At 46.6% G+C, this 16,633-nt stretch overlaps 1 protein-coding gene across 1 annotated transcript; it reads left to right on the forward strand.

Annotated features, from left to right (window-relative positions):
- The first annotated feature begins 1,099 nt into the window (after positions 1 to 1,099).
- On the forward strand, positions 1,100 to 15,683 carry LOC120039587 (zinc transporter ZIP9). The gene is made up of 7 exons (XM_038985003.1): positions 1,100 to 1,195; positions 3,844 to 3,949; positions 7,277 to 7,468; positions 9,473 to 9,541; positions 14,066 to 14,151; positions 15,010 to 15,144; positions 15,435 to 15,683. The coding sequence occupies exons 1-7, from the start codon at positions 1,100 to 1,102 to the stop codon at positions 15,681 to 15,683; spliced, it is 933 nt and encodes a 310-aa protein (XP_038840931.1).
- Positions 15,684 to 16,633: the final 950 nt, after the last annotated feature.

Below are 16,633 nucleotides of genomic sequence, written 5' to 3' on the forward strand. Positions count from 1 at the left end.
AGTGCACTACTTTTGACCAGAGCCCTATGGGCCATACGTTCTAAATGGAGCCCTATTCCCTATATAATGCACTACTTTTGACCAGAGCCCTATGGGCCATACGTTCTAAATGGAGCCCTATTCCCTATATAGTGCACTACTTTTGACCAGAGCCCTATGGGCCATACATTCTAAATGGAGCCCTATTCCCTATATAGTGCACTACTTTTGACCAGAGCCCTATGGGCCATAGGGGTTTTGGTCAAAAGTAGTGCACTTAATGGAATAGCATTTGGGAAGTATTATGTCTCTTTCTCCCCTATTCCTCAAAGGGCTGTCTGTAGAACAGATTGGTCTGTATATTTCCTCCAGTTCTTTGAACAATAACGTCCGTATTTAATCTGTCTTATTGTTGAGTTGTTGGTTACAGTTGTTTTGTCCCTGTGAGTGATTTCTAAATGTACATTCCGCCGAGTTTCACAACGAGCAGAAATTCATTCATAAAAACCTTTTTAACTTTGATATTCCAGAGGTTTTATGAGGATTGGTCATTGTGTTTTATTCAGGTCAATGTTCATATTGCTATCCTTTACAAGCCTACGACGTGATGCATCAAAGGTACCACATGACCGTCCCAGAAGGCCGTCCCCGGACATGTTGGGAAGAGTCAATTTAAATAGTTTTAGTGCCGTCTTGTCGCCTTTCGCACTGAAGTGAAGGAAAAAACTCCCAAACAAGTAGCATATACTCCCAACGCATTATACTTATGTCATTTATCCAGGATATTCACATCAGTACAGATGAAGGTGAGGAGAGGAAACTAGTGTACACAAACCACCCCGCCACGGTCACAAGTTCAGGGAGTCGACGGTGGTTTTCTACTTGTGATGCACTTTGTGTTTCGTACCGCCAGGCGTTGTTTTTAGCAGGGCGGTTACAACAGAAACACCGCGACGTGGAAGCGTGGAGAATGTCATGTACGCGCGTCTCGCTTGTGATCAACAGGGCTTTTTCAATAGTTTTTAAACGGCTTTTCAGTACAGATAAAGGTGTATTTTAAATAGAGAGGATAAGAACAACTGACATTCTTAATATCGTGCATAAATTCAGATCTATAGCCATGGATGAGGCAATAGCGATTATTTTAATATCCGTTGCGATGTTTTTGGGATGTTTTCTATTAGGTTTAATTCCACTTTTGATCAAACTTTCTGAGGTAAGTCATTTAATTCTTAACATTGTATTCCCTCCGTTCCCCTCCCTTCTGTAACTTGCACCGTCCCTCCCTCTACGGTCTCTTCTCCCGATGCCAAAGCTGGCTCAAAGCTGTCAATGTTTTTTCAGACCTGTCTCATAGTGGTCCCTGCTATGGGATCCACTCCACACAATATTTTGTGAACATTCAATAGATAGCTCCTGTAACCCCCCCCCCCCTCCATTCCATAGATAGCTACTGTAACCCCCCCCCCCCCCCCTCCATTCCATAGATAGCTACTGTAACCCCCCCCCCTCCATTCCATAGATAGCTACTGTAACCCCCCCCCCCCCTCCATTCCATAGATAGCTACTGTAACCCCCCCCCCCCCCCCCCTCCATTCCATAGATAGCTACTGTAACTCCCCCCCCCCCCCCCCCTCCATTCCATAGATAGCTACTGTAACCCCCCCCCCCCCCCTCCATTCCATAGATAGCTACTGTAACCCCCCCCCCCCCCTCCATTCCATAGATAGCTACTGTAACCCCCCCCCTCCATTCCATAGATAGCTACTGTAACCCCCCCCCCCCCTCCATTCCATAGATAGCTACTGTAACCCCCCCCCCCCTCCATTCCATAGATAGCTACTGTAACCCCCCCCCCTCCATTCCATAGATAGCTACTGTAACCCCCCCCCCCCCCCTCCATTCCATAGATAGCTACTGTAACCCCCCCCTCCATTCCATAGATAGCTACTGTAACCCCCCCCCCCCCCCTCCATTCCATAGATAGCTCCTGTAACCCCCCCCCCCTCCATTCCATAGATAGCTACTGTAACCCCCCCCCCCCCCTCCATTCCATAGATAGCTACTGTAACCCCCCCCCCCCTCCACTCCATAGATAGCTACTGTAACCCCCCCCCCCCCCTCCATTCCATAGATAGCTACTGTAACCCCCCCCCTCCATTCCATAGATAGCTACTGTAACCCCCCCCCCCCTCCATTCCATAGATAGCTACTGTAACCCCCCCCCTCCATTCCATAGATAGCTACTGTAACCCCCCCCCCCTCCATTCCATAGATAGCTACTGTAACCCCCCCCCCCTCCATTCCATAGATAGCTACTGTAACCCCCCCCCCCCTCCATTCCATAGATAGCTACTGTAACCCCCCCCCTCCATTCCATAGATAGCTACTGTAACCCCCCCCCCCCCTCCATTCCATAGATAGCTACTGTAACCCCCCCCCCCCCCCCTCCATTCCATAGATAGCTACTGTAACCCCCCCCCCCCCTCCATTCCATAGATAGCTACTGTAACCCCCCCCCCCCTCCATTCCATAGATAGCTACTGTATCCCCCCCCCCCCTCCATTCCATAGATAGCTACTGTAACCCCCCCCCCCCTCCATTCCATAGATAGCTACTGTAACCCCCCCCCCCCTCCATTCCATAGATAGCTACTGTAACCCCCCCCCCTCCATTCCATAGATAGCTACTGTAACCCCCCCCCTCCATTCCATAGATAGCTACTGTAACCCCCCCCCCCTCCATTCCATAGATAGCTACTGTAACCCCCCCCCCCCCTCCATTCCATAGATAGCTACTGTAACCCCCCCCCCCCCTCCATTCCATAGATAGCTACTGTAACCCCCCCCCCCTCCATTCCATAGATAGCTACTGTAACCCCCCCCCCCCCCATTCCATAGATAGCTACTGTAACCCCCCCCCCTCCATTCCATAGATAGCTACTGTAACCCCCCCCCTCCATTCCATAGATAGCTACTGTAACCCCCCCCCTCCATTCCATAGATAGCTACTGTAACCCCCCCCCCTCCATTCCATAGATAGCTACTGTAACCCCCCCCTCCTTCATTCCATAGATAGCTACTGTAACCCCCCCCCCCCCCTCCTTCATTCCATAGATAGCTACTGTAACCCCCCCCCCCCCCCCCCCCCCCCCTCCTTCATTCCATAGATAGCTACTGTAACCCCCCCCCCCCCTCCTCCATTCCATAGATAGCTACTGTAACCCCCCCCCCCCCCCTCCTTCATTCCATAGATAGCTACTGTAACCCCCCCCCCCCCCTCCTCCATTCCATAGATAGCTACTGTAACCCCCCCCCCCCCCCCCCCCTCCTTCATTCCATAGATAGCTACTGTAACCCCCCCCCCCCCTCCTCCATTCCATAGATAGCTACTGTAACCCCCCCCCCCCCTCCTCCATTCCATAGATAGCTACTGTATCCCCCCCCCTCCTTCATTCAATTTATAAAAATACAATTTTAATGTATCACCATCAGAAGTTACAATGGGGCACTGAGCAAGGTTCGATATTTGTCAAGGGTGTGATTGGTACATTCTGAGCTTTTGTTGTTACCATAGTAGAGTAGAGGAAATGACCTTTTTGTAACTAGACAGCCAAGTTTATTCTCTGTAACCAGTTTGAATTCTTGACTTTATAAAAAAAAAAACGAATATTGATATGGCATAATTTAACACTGTTATTATACCGTGACTCATGTTTTACCCCTCTCTCCTTCCTAGAACAAACAACCGTTGGTGTGTAGGTATAATAATGTGTGTGTCTATGTGTGTGTGTTATGTGTGTGTGTGTGTGTGTGTGTGTGTCTATGTCTATGTGTGTGTGTGTGTCCCTTTCTCTCCCAATAGAAAAGGCTGCAGTTTGTCAGTATATTCGGGGCAGGCCTGCTCTGTGGTACTGCTCTAGCTATTGTTCTCCCAGAGGGGGTGGAACTACTGGAAGAGTCATGGAGAGGTGAGGGGTACCAGACATATAATGTAACGGGAGTAACAGCCCAGGGTACTAACTTATCAGGACATCAACGACAGATGGAGCAACTGTAGGCTAAATCCCTGTTGTTGAGTTTGTATTGGGAAAAAATAGTTCCTCGATTGCAGCTATATTGATGCAATAAGTAGTCTGTAATCCTCTAAGGGTTATCTTGCCAAATGTTTATTATTTCAGTGATGTGTGTATACAACTTTATCTATAATGGACCTTCAAGCCAAATGCCCAGCCCTTTAATTGGTGTCTGTTTGCACCCACCTCACCGACCAGACCAAGCCAAAGGGCCCGGGGGTACTTCAGGATACATGGGCAATCAAATTACCTCATTTAAATGAAAATCAACTTGGTGAGCTAGTTTAAGGGTCCTTGGTTATAGCTCGGCTTGGGCAGACAGAAGCTGTACTGTTACATCAGGGCGATGCCATGGTAACGGAATTACGCTTTGACTCAGGTTTTTCACTTTCAAATGTACAAAAAAAAAACCACATTGATTTCAATGTTTAACAAACCATACAACTCTATGCACAATAACTACTTTGAACAATTTACACTAAACATTTAATCAAAAACAGTTACTGTAAGAGCTGTGCAGTTCAGAATGGCATTTTAAATCTCCTTCAGTTTTTTTTTATGCGACCACGTTTTCCAAAACCTTTGTTAAACATCTGCTCCGAATGAAGATTCAAAAGATGTCTGCAGAAAGCCCAGGGTGTCAGCTGTGATATGACGCCTTCAGTTTGAAAACATTTCTTTTGGTTAATGACCTACAAGTAAGTGAAGTGGATGAACACTCAGTAACAGAATGATGGTAACAGAATGACATCGTGGGTCTCTGATCTGTACTAGACAGAAATGAATCATTAATAACATCATTCTCTTCATGGTGATGGATCCTAAATAGATACACACCACAGGTAGAAATATGTCATATCCTGCTTTCCACGTTTGGCTATTCTACACACCGGCTGTTATTCTAATGAGCTGCAAACAAGATCACATTTGGTTGGTCCAGACCGGACCAAATCTGAACCAATCATAGATGTCTATATTTCACAAGTTTGGACAGCCCAGTACAGTAGAGCTGATTAGAGTACAGTGAAGTGATACAGTTGAAGTCGGAATTTTACATTCACATTAGCCAAATACATTTAAACTCAGTTTTTCACAATTCCTGACATTTCATCCTAGTAAAAATGCCCTGTCTTAGGTCAGTTAGGATCACCACTTTATTTTAAGAATGTGAAATGTCAGAATAATAGTAGAGAGAATGATTTATTTTCATCACATTCCCAGTGGGTCAGACGTTTACATACACTCAAGTAGTATTTGGTAGCAGAGTTTGGGTAGCCTTCCACAAGCTTCCCACAGTAAGTTGGGTGAATTTTGCCCCATTCCTCCTGACAGAGCTGGTGTACCTGAGTCAGGTTTGTAGGCCTTCTTGCTCGCACACGCTTTTTAATTTCTGCTCACAAATTTTCTATAACATTGAGGTCAGGGCTTTGTGATGGCCACTCCAATACCTTGACTTTGTTGTCCTTAAGCCATTTTGCCACAACTTTGGAAGTATGCTTGGGGTCATTGTCCATTTGGAAGACCCATTTGCGACCAAGCTTTAACTTCCTGACTGATGTCTTGAGATGTTGCTTCAATATAGCAACATAATTTCCCTTCCTCGTGATGCCTTCTATTTTGTGAAGTGCACCAGTCCCTCCTGCAGCAAAGCACCCCCACAACATGATGCTGCCACCCCCGTGCTTCACGGTTGGGATGGTGTTCTTCGGCTTGCAAGCCTCCCCCTTTTTCCTCCAAACATAACGATGGTCATTATGGCCAAACAGTTCTATTTTTGTTTCATCAGACCAGAGGACATTTCTCCAAAAAGTACACTCTTTGTCCCCATGTGCAGTTGGGGACAAAGTAGTCTGGCTTTTTTTATGGCGGTTTTGGAGCAGTGGCTTCTTCCTTGCTGAGCTGCCTTTCAGGTTATGTCGATATAGGACTTGTTTTACTGTGGATATAGATACTTTTGTACCTGTTTCCTCCAGCATCTTCACAAGGTCCTTTGCTGTTGTTCTGGGATTGATTTGCAAAGTACGTTCATCTCTAGGAGACAGAACGCATCTCCTTCCTGAGTGGTATGATGGCTGCGTGGTCCCATGGTGTTTATACTTGCGTACTATTGTTTGTACAGATGAACATGGTACCTTCAGGTGTTTGGAAATGCTCCCAAGGATGAACCAGATTTGTGAAGGTCTACAATTTTTTTTCTGAGGTCCTGGCTGATTTCTTTAGATTTTCCCATGATGTCAAGCAAAGAGGCACTGAGTTTGAAGGTAGGCCTTGAAATACATCCACAGGTACACCTCCAATTGACTCAAATGATGTCAATTAGCCTATCAGAAACTTCTAAAGCCATGACATCAATTTCTGGAATTTTCCAAGCTGTTTAAAAGCACAGTCAACTTAGTGTATTGTATGTAAACGTCTGACCCACTGGAATTGTGATACAGTGAAATAATCTGTCTGTAAACAATTGTTGTAAAAATGACTTGTGTCCTGCACAAAGTAGATGTCCTAACCGATTTGCCAAAACTATAGTTTGTTAACAAGACATTTGTGGAGTGGTTGAAAAAACGAGTTTTAATGACTCCACCCTAAGTGTAAGTAAACTTCAAAAGTAGAATGCAAAAGTAGAATGCATAAGGTGTAATGTTAGGTCGTACATCATCAGTTGTTCATGTCACTCATTGCAGACCTTAGAGAGATATTTATAACTTGTGAGAAATGTCCAGATCAACTAACGTTTAGTTTTTTCTGTTTTTTATAGCCCATAGATATTGTCATTTTTTTTTCTCTCACTCAAATATCACATGAATACACATTTAAAAGTGGCTATAAAACTGTAAAATGTTCTTTGCACCGCATGACAAAATGTGTAGAATTGCAGTAAATAAGCTTTAAACCTGCACATTTCTCTCCATCGAGAAGAGGGGTGTGAACAGTTTTTTTTTTGCTGGAAGATGGGAACCGAGTGAAAACGTTTGGGGAAACCCTCCTCTACTGTACTATACTATACTGTACTGTACTGTAATTCACATGTTGGTTCTCATGGGTCTATTTACATGGAAATCATCAACAACATTTCTAAGCTTTCACACACTGAATCTATGAATTGGTACTGTAGAATCTGGATACACAACGTAAGATATTTGTATTTGAGGATGTTGAGTATGCCTGTTGCTAAAAAAGTCTGTGTTTGTTAAGAAAACACACCTCTCTGTATTCTCTCCGCAGTCTCCTCCTGCTCTGTGGCCCCAGCAGCAGCCAATCAGAATGCCAGTGACGGTGGGGTCGGAGGTCAGCTCCAGGAGATGGGCCCCTCCTCTAAAGGTCTTCCAGCACGGTTCTTCATCGGGGTCTCCCTGGTCGTAGGGTTCATCCTCATGTTCCTGGTGGATCAGATCAGTAGCTACTGCTCCATACACGGTCAGTGATGCTCCGAGGTGAAGACCTAGCTCCTCACTCTATTAGCATTAGCCTGTCCTATTGAAAACACACTGTGAGGACGCTAACTAACCTAGCGTTCATTTGGGCTAGTATCGTAAGCATTATCCCGACCCATTGAAAACACGCTCAAGGATCAGCTTCCTCTCTCTCCCCCAATCATAACCTTCACCATTAGTGGGGGAAATGCTAAACTGATCATAAAAATCAGTGTCTGGGGTCAACTTCACCCTTGTCCGATGAGGTACTACTTCATATAGCATCATACGCAACATTACCAAAAGTATGGTCGAACATCTCATTCCAAAATCATGTGCGTTAATATGGAGCTGGTCCCCTTTTTGGACCTCGTTTTGTGCACGGGGGCATTGTCATACTGAAACAGGAAAGGGCCTTCCCCAAACTGTTGCCACAAAGCTGGAAGCACAGAATCATCTAGAATGTCATTGTATGCTGTAGCGTTAAGATTTCCCTTCACTGGAACTAAGAGGCCGAGCCTGAACCATGAAAAACAGCCCCAGACCATTATTCCATCCTCCACCAAACTTTACAGTTGGCACTATGCATTTGGGCAGGTAGCGTTCTACTGGTATCTGCCAAACCAAGATTTGTCCGTCCGACTCCCAGATGGTGAAGCTTGCTCCAGAGTCCAATAGTGGCAAGCTTTACACCACTCCAGCCGACGCTTGGCATTGTGCACGGTGATCTTAGGCTTGTGCGCGGCTTCTCGGCCACGGAAACACATTTCATGAAGCTCCCGAACAGTTCTTGTTGCTGACATTGATTCCAAAGGCAGTTTGGAACTCGGTGGTCAGTGTTGCAACCGAGGACGATTTTTACGCACTTCAGCACTCGGCGGTCCCGGTCTGAGCTTGTGTGGCCCACCACTTCAGCACTCGGCGGTCCCGGTCTGAGCTTGTGTGGCCCACCACTTCAGCACTCGGCGGTCCCGTTCTGAGCTTGTGTGGCCCACCACTTCAGCACTCGGCGGTCCCGGTCTGAGCTTGTGTGGCCCACCACTTCAGCACTCGGCGGTCCCGTTCTGAGCTTGTGTGGCCCACCACTTCAGCACTCGGCGGTCCCGGTCTGAGCTTGTGTGGCCCACCACTTCAGCACTCGGCGGTCCCGGTCTGAGCTTGTGTGGCCCACCACTTCAGCACTCGGCGGTCCCGGTCTGAGCTTGTGTGGCCCACCACTTCAGGGCTGAGCCGTTGTTGTGTTGCGCCTAGCACTTCCAGTTGACCGGGGGGCAGCTCTAGCAGGGCAGAAATGTGACTAACTGACTTGTTGGCATCCTAAGACGGTGCCACATTGAAAGTCACATTCTACTGCCAATGTTTGTCTACAGAGATAAACCTCCAAACTCCTCTCCAAACCTCCTCTCCAAACCCCCTCTCCAAACCTCCTCTCCAAACCTCCTCTCCAAACCCCCTCTCCAAACCTCCTCTCCAAACCCCCTCTCCAAACCCCCTCTCCAAACCCCCTCTCCAAACCTCCTCTCCAAACCCCCTCTCCAAACCTTCTCTCCAAACCTCCTCTCCAAACCTCCTCTCCAAACCTCCTCTCCAAACCTCCTCTCCAAACCCCCTCTCCAAACCCCCTCTCCAAACCTCCTCTCCAAACCTCCTCTCCAAACCCCCTCTCCAAACCCCCTCTCCAAACCTCCTCTCCAAACCCCCTCTCCAAACCTCCTCTCCAAACCTCCTCTCCAAACCCCCTCTCCAAACCTCCTCTCCAAACCCCCTCTCCAAACCTCCTCTCTAAACCCCCTCTCCAAACCCCCTCTCCAAACCTCCTCTCTAAACCCCCTCTCCAAACCCCCTCTCTAAACCCCCTCTCCAACCCCCCCTCTCTAAACCCCCCTCTCTAAACCCCCTCTCTAAACCCCCTCTCCAAACCCCCTCTCCAAACCTTCTCTCCAACCTTAGTCATTATGGTACCGTTCATTATGTTGCTATCAGTTAGTTGATTGTGTTGTTGTTCTAGATCCACGGACTGGGATGTCCAACAGGACCAGTATCACAGCTACACTGGGACTGGTCATCCATGCTGCTGGTAGGTAACACACACACTACACACACACTACACACACACACACACACACACACACACACACTACACACACACTACACACACACTACACACACACACACACTACACACACACTACACACTACACACACACACACACACACACACACACACACACACACACACTACACACACACCACACACTACACACACACACTACACACACACTACACACACTACACACACACTACACACTACACACTACACACACACACACACACACACACACACACACACACACACACACACACACACACACACACACACACACACACTACACACACACTACACACACCCACTACACACACACTACACACACCCACTACACACACACACTACACACACACACTACACACACACACTACACACACACACACACACACTACACACACACACACACACCACACACACTACACACACTACACACACACTACACACACACTACACACACACTACACACTACACACACACTACACACACACTACACACACACACACACACACACACACACACTACACACACACTACACACACACACACACTACACACACTACACACACACACACTACACACACTACACACACACACACTACAGACACACACACACACCACACACACACACACACACACACACACACACACACACACACACACACACACACACACACACACACACACACACACACACTTACACACACACACACACACACATTACACACACACACACATTACACACACACACATTACACACACACACACACACATTACACACACACACACATTACACACACACACATTACACACACACACACACACACATTACACACACACACATTACACACACACACACCATACACACACACACACACACCATACACACACACACACATTACACACACACACATTACACACACACACACTACACTACACACACACATTACACTACACTACACTACACACACACACACACACACACATTACACTACACACACATTACACTACACTACACACACACACACACACATTACACACACACACATATTACACACACACACATTACACACACACACACACCATACACACACACACACATTACACACACACACATTACACACACACACACACACACATTACACACACACACACCATACACACACACACACCATACACACACACACACCATACACACACACACAATAAGTTAACATATGTGATCATATGTGATCATTTTGAGGTTGTTGGATCCAAATGAGATGTCATGCTTCATTGCCTCTGGGCTGTTGACTACTCGGTATCATTATGTAGTGTTGAACGAGCTTCAACACTCGCCGGTCCCGTTCTGTGAGTTTGTGTGTCCTACCACTTCAGGACTGCTCCTACACGTCTCCACGGTAACAGCACTTACAGTTGACTGGGGCAGCTCTAGCAGAGCAGACATTTGACAAACAGACTTGTTGGAAAGGTGGCGTCCTGTGACGGTGCCACGTTGAAAGTCACTGAGCTCTTCAATAAGGCCATTCTACTGCCAATGTTTGTCTATGGAGAATGCATGGCTGTGTGCTTGATATTATACACCTGTCAGCAAATAGCCGAATCCACTAATTTGAAGGGGTGTCCACATATTTTTGTATATATAGTGTATTTTAGATAATAACGTATTACTTTTAAGGCTTCAATACTCCTCCATGCACAAAGATAGTCTGCTGTCCGTTGTTTAAGTGAAAGCAACCCAGTCATACATCTCCACCACCCAGTCATACATCTCCACCACCCAGTCATACATCTCCACCACCCAGTCATACATCTCCACCACCCAGTCATACATCTCCACCACCCAGTCATACATCTCCACCACCCAGTCATACATCTCCACCACCCAGTCATACATCTCCACCACCCAGTCATACATCTCCACCACCCAGTCATACATCTCCACCCAGTCATACATCTCCACCCAGTCATACGAGGTAGTTCAAGACCTCCAGCTTTATAGGGGAAGTGGAAAACAGTCAGCTTTATAGGGGAAGTGGAAAACAGTCAGCTTTATAGGGGAAGTGGAAAACAGTCAGCTTTATAGGGGAAGTGGAAAACAGTCAGCTTTATAGGGGAAGTGGAAAACAGTCAGCTTTATAGGGGAAGTGGAAAACAGTCAGCTTTATAGGGGAAGTGGAAAACAGTCAGCTTTATAGGGGAAGTGGAAAACAGTCAGCTTTATAGGGGAAGTGGAAAACAGTCAGCTTTATAGGGGAAGTGGAAAACAGTCAGCTTTATAGGGGAAGTGGAAAACAGTCAGCTTTATAGGGGAAGTAGAAAACAGTCAGCTTTATAGGGGAAGTAGAAAACAGTCAGCTTTATAGGGGAAGTAGAAAACAGTCAGCTTTATAGGGGAAGTAGAAAACAGCTTTATAGGGGAAGTGGAAAACAGTCAGCTTTATAGGGGAAGTGGAAAACAGCTTTATAGGGGAAGTAGAAAACAGTCAGCTTTATAGGGGAAGTAGAAAACAGCTTTATAGGGGAAGTGGAAAACAGTCAGCTTTATAGGGGAAGTGGAAAACAGTCAGCTTTATAGGGGAAGTGGAAAACAGCTTTATAGGGGAAGTAGAAAACAGTCAGCTTTATAGGGGAAGTAGAAAACAGTCAGCTTTATAGGGGAAGTGGAAAACAGCTTTATAGGGGAAGTAGAAAACAGTCAGCTTTATAGGGGAAGTAGAAAACAGTCAGCTTTATAGGGGAAGTGGAACTGGTAATGAATACATCAACCTTGGTCATATATTCATTTAGATTACGTTGACCCTACCTAATGTAGAGACAGGAGAGTCTGATTATGTTGACCCTACCTAATGTAGAGACAGGAGAGAGTCTGATTATGTTGACCCTACCTAATGTAGAGACAGGAGAGTCTGATTATGTTGACCCTACCTAATGTAGAGACAGGAGAGAGTCTGATTATGTTGACCCTACCTAATGTAGAGACAGGAGAGAGTCTGATTATGTTGACCCTACCTAATGTAGAGACAGGAGAGTCTGATTATGTTGACCCTACCTAATGTAGAGACAGGAGAGAGTCTGATTATGTTGACCCTACCTAATGTAGAGACAGGGGGAGAGTCTGATTATGTTGACCCTACCTAATGTAGAGACAGGAGAGAGTCTGATTATGTTGACCCTACCTAATGTAGAGACAGGAGAGAGTCTGATTATGTTGACCCTACCTAATGTAGAGACAGGAGAGAGTCTGATTATGTTGACCCTACCTAATGTAGAGACAGGAGAGTCTGATTATGTTGACCCTACCTAATGTAGAGACAGGAGAGTCTGATTATGTTGACCCTACCTAATGTAGAGACAGGAGAGAGTCTGATTATGTTGACCCTACCTAATGTAGAGACAGGAGAGTCTGATTATGTTGACCCTACCTAATGTAGAGACAGGAGAGAGTCTGATTATGTTGACCCTACCTAATGTAGAGACAGGAGAGAGTCTGATTATGTTGACCCTACCTAATGTAGAGACAGGAGAGTCTGATTATGTTGACCCTACCTAATGTAGAGACAGGAGAGTCTGATTATGTTGACCCTACCTAATGTAGAGACAGGAGAGAGTCTGATTATGTTGACCCTACCTAATGTAGAGACAGGAGAGAGTCTGATTATGTTGACCCTACCTAATGTAGAGACAGGAGAGAGTCTGATTATGTTGACCCTACCTAATGTAGAGACAGGAGAGAGTCTGATTATGTTGACCCTACCTAATGTAGAGACAGGGGGAGAGTCTGATTATGTTGACCCTACCTAATGTAGAGACAGGAGAGTCTGATTATGTTGACCCTACCTAATGTAGAGACAGGGGAGAGTCTGATTATGTTGACCCTACCTAATGTAGAGACAGGAGAGTCTGATTAGGTTGACCCTACCTAATGTAGAGACAGGAGAGAGTCTGATTATGTTGACCCTACCTAATGTAGAGACAGGGGGAGAGTCTGATTATGTTGACCCTACCTAATGTAGAGACAGGAGAGAGTCTGATTATGTTGACCCTACCTAATGTAGAGACAGGAGAGAGTCTGATTATGTTGACCCTACCTAATGTAGAGACAGGAGAGTCTGATTATGTTGACCCTACCTAATGTAGAGACAGGAGAGTCTGATTATGTTGACCCTACCTAATGTAGAGACAGGGGAGTCTGATTATGTTGACCCTACCTAATGTAGAGACAGGAGAGAGTCTGATTATGTTGACCCTACCTAATGTAGAGACAGGAGAGTCTGATTATGTTGACCCTACCTAATGTAGAGACAGGAGAGAGTCTGATTATGTTGACCCTACCTAATGTAGAGACAGGAGAGAGTCTGATTATGTTGACCCTACCTAATGTAGAGACAGGAGAGAGTCTGATTATGTTGACCCTACCTAATGTAGAGACGGTGTGTCGGTCTGTCTGTGTGTGTGTGTGTGTGTGTGTTGTAATAATGTTGTTCCTCTCTCCCCAGCTGACGGTGTAGCGTTAGGTACAGCCGTGGCTTCCTCCCAGGTCACAGTTCAAGTCGTGGTGTTCCTGGCTGTGATTTTGCACAAGGTGAGAGTCCTCTGCATTAACCACATCTACTATGGAGGTAATATCACAGGCAATACAGGACATCAGGACAAACCAATCAATGGTTGATTGTTCTTGCAAACTCCTTAAGCCCTCTCTCAATGTACTTGAATTGATTTGATTCTCCCTCCCTCCCTCCCTCCCTCCCTCCCTCCCTCCCTCCCTCCCTCCCTCCCTCCCTCCCTCCCTCCCTCCCTCCCTCCCTCCCTCCCTCCCTCCCTCCCTCCCTCCCTCCCTCTCCATCTCCCTCCCTCTCTCTCTCTCCATCTCCCTCCCTCTCTCTCTCTCCATCTCCCTCCCTCTCTCTCTCTCCATCTCCCTCCCTCTCTCTCTCCATCTCCCTCCCTCTCTCTCTCTCCATCTCCCTCCCTCCCTCTCTCTCCCTCTCCCTCCCTCTCTCTCTCTCCGTCTCTCTCTCTCTCCATCTCCCTCCATCTCCCTCCCTCTCTCTCTCTCCCTCTCCCTCCCTCTCTCTCTCTCCATCTCCCTCCCTCTCTCTCTCTCCATCTCCCTCCCTCTCTCTCTCTCCATCTCCCTCCCTCTCTCTCTCTCCATCTCCCTCCCTCCCTCTCTCTCCCTCTCCCTCCCTCTCTCTCTCTCCGTCTCTCTCTCTCTCCATCTCCCTCCCTCTCTCCCTCCCCCCTCCCCCTCTCTCTCTCTCCATCTCCCTCCCTCTCCCCCCTCTCCCCCCCCCTCTCTCCATCTCCTTCTCTCCCTCTCCCTCTCTCCCTCTCCCCCCTCTCTCTCTCTCCGTCTCTCTCTCTCTCCATCTCCTTCTCTCCCTCTCCCTCTCTCCCTCTCCCCCCCCTCTCTCTCTCTCCGTCTCTCTCTGTCTCTCAGGCTCCTGCGGCGTTTGGCCTGGTCACCTTTCTGATGCACGCAGGTTTAGAGAAGAAGCAGATTCAGAAGCATCTATTGGTGTTCTCTGCTGCAGCACCTGTTCTCTCCATCAGTACATACTTTATCCTGAACGCGGTGAGAAGAAGCAGCACGTAGAACAACGTGCTTTCATAATGACAAGAAAGGTTGTTTATCTAATGGGGGAACCTTTTCTATTAAACTAGTAAATGATTGGAGATTGCTAGAGGCGGGAACTAAGCCTGGTTCTGGGAATGTGTGTCTGCTGTTTTGCCAACTGCTGCCCATAGTAGTTGGTGAGATGCAATAACATCTCTGGGACCAGGCTAGAGGGAACTACTTCCAACAGTGATTTGATAAGGTTGATATGACGTCAGTGTGCTGTGTGTTTCTCCCTCCTACTGCAGAGCGGCGGTTCGCCCCAGCGCCGTCTGAGCGCTACAGGTGTCGGGATGCTCTTCTCCGCCGGGACGTTCCTCTACGTAGCTACGGTCCATGTACTACCAGAGATCAGCTCCAGGGGGAGCCAGAGCTCTCCCCACCTCCACGGGACTGGGACCGGGCAGCAGGGGGTCCTGGGGGTCCTGGAGAGCCTCACGTTGATACTAGGAGCAGGACTACCTGTGTTACTGGCCCTGGGACTACGTGATGATTAGTCTTGTGAATCGACGCTATCCTACCAAGTCTTGTTCATAACTCAGCTATTGATAATGAACATTGAGAATGAATGTGAAGGAAGCCTGGAAATCAAGTCTATAACTAAGACCGACTAGTTATATAACGCAAAGAAGACACCCACAACATGTTACCAAACATTCATTTACACTGGAATACACCTCAACTCTTACATAGATAGAGATCATTGGGGGTGTTTCTGTGTGTGATGCAGTGTGTGTCAGTGTCTTTCTCTGAGAGGTCATAAGGACATGGGCTTTGAGCAAGCCAACAAAGGTAGGAATAGTGTGTGTGTGTGTGTGTGTGTGTGTGTGTGTGTGTGTGTGTGTGTGTGTGTGTCATGCAAAAGAGTGGGATCAGAGAGAGAGAGAGAGAGAGAGAGAGAGCAGCGTGTGCTTCCGACTCCTATGTATAGAGCTTTTGTAATTGTTGGTCTTGTCTGATCTCAGTGGGACATTCTTTTGAGCTAAACTATTGAAGTTGTCTGAAAGAACAAGAACATTGCACCCGGTTTCAAAATAACCCGGTTTCGTGATAGTTGTCCTTTGTCCCTCTACTGAACAAACAAAAACGTTTGTTTATTTATTTAGGTTAGCCAAAATCCCAAACCAGATTTTAATCAAATGGATAACATTTCGTCTTTTGTAATTTTATAAGAAAGGTTTTGGCTGGGGTTGCGTAAGGAACTGAAATATTCAGGGCAGGTTGTGAAAAGCCATATTTAGTCATCTAAAAAAAACAGTTGGTTACTTTATAAGCATTTTTACATCATAACACTGACGTGGCCTAAATGAACCACAATATAGTGATGATTCATTTATATTTATTTATTTTTTTGATTTTATGTTGGATGTGATCAAGATATGTCTTTTTTTTTTAGACAAGGAAATATATTTTTAAATACATTTCTACATTGTGTACTATAGCCAGG

The sequence above is a fragment of the Salvelinus namaycush genome, unplaced genomic scaffold (assembly GCF_016432855.1).
Source record: "Salvelinus namaycush isolate Seneca unplaced genomic scaffold, SaNama_1.0 Scaffold282, whole genome shotgun sequence".
Lineage (NCBI taxonomy): Eukaryota > Metazoa > Chordata > Actinopteri > Salmoniformes > Salmonidae > Salvelinus > Salvelinus namaycush.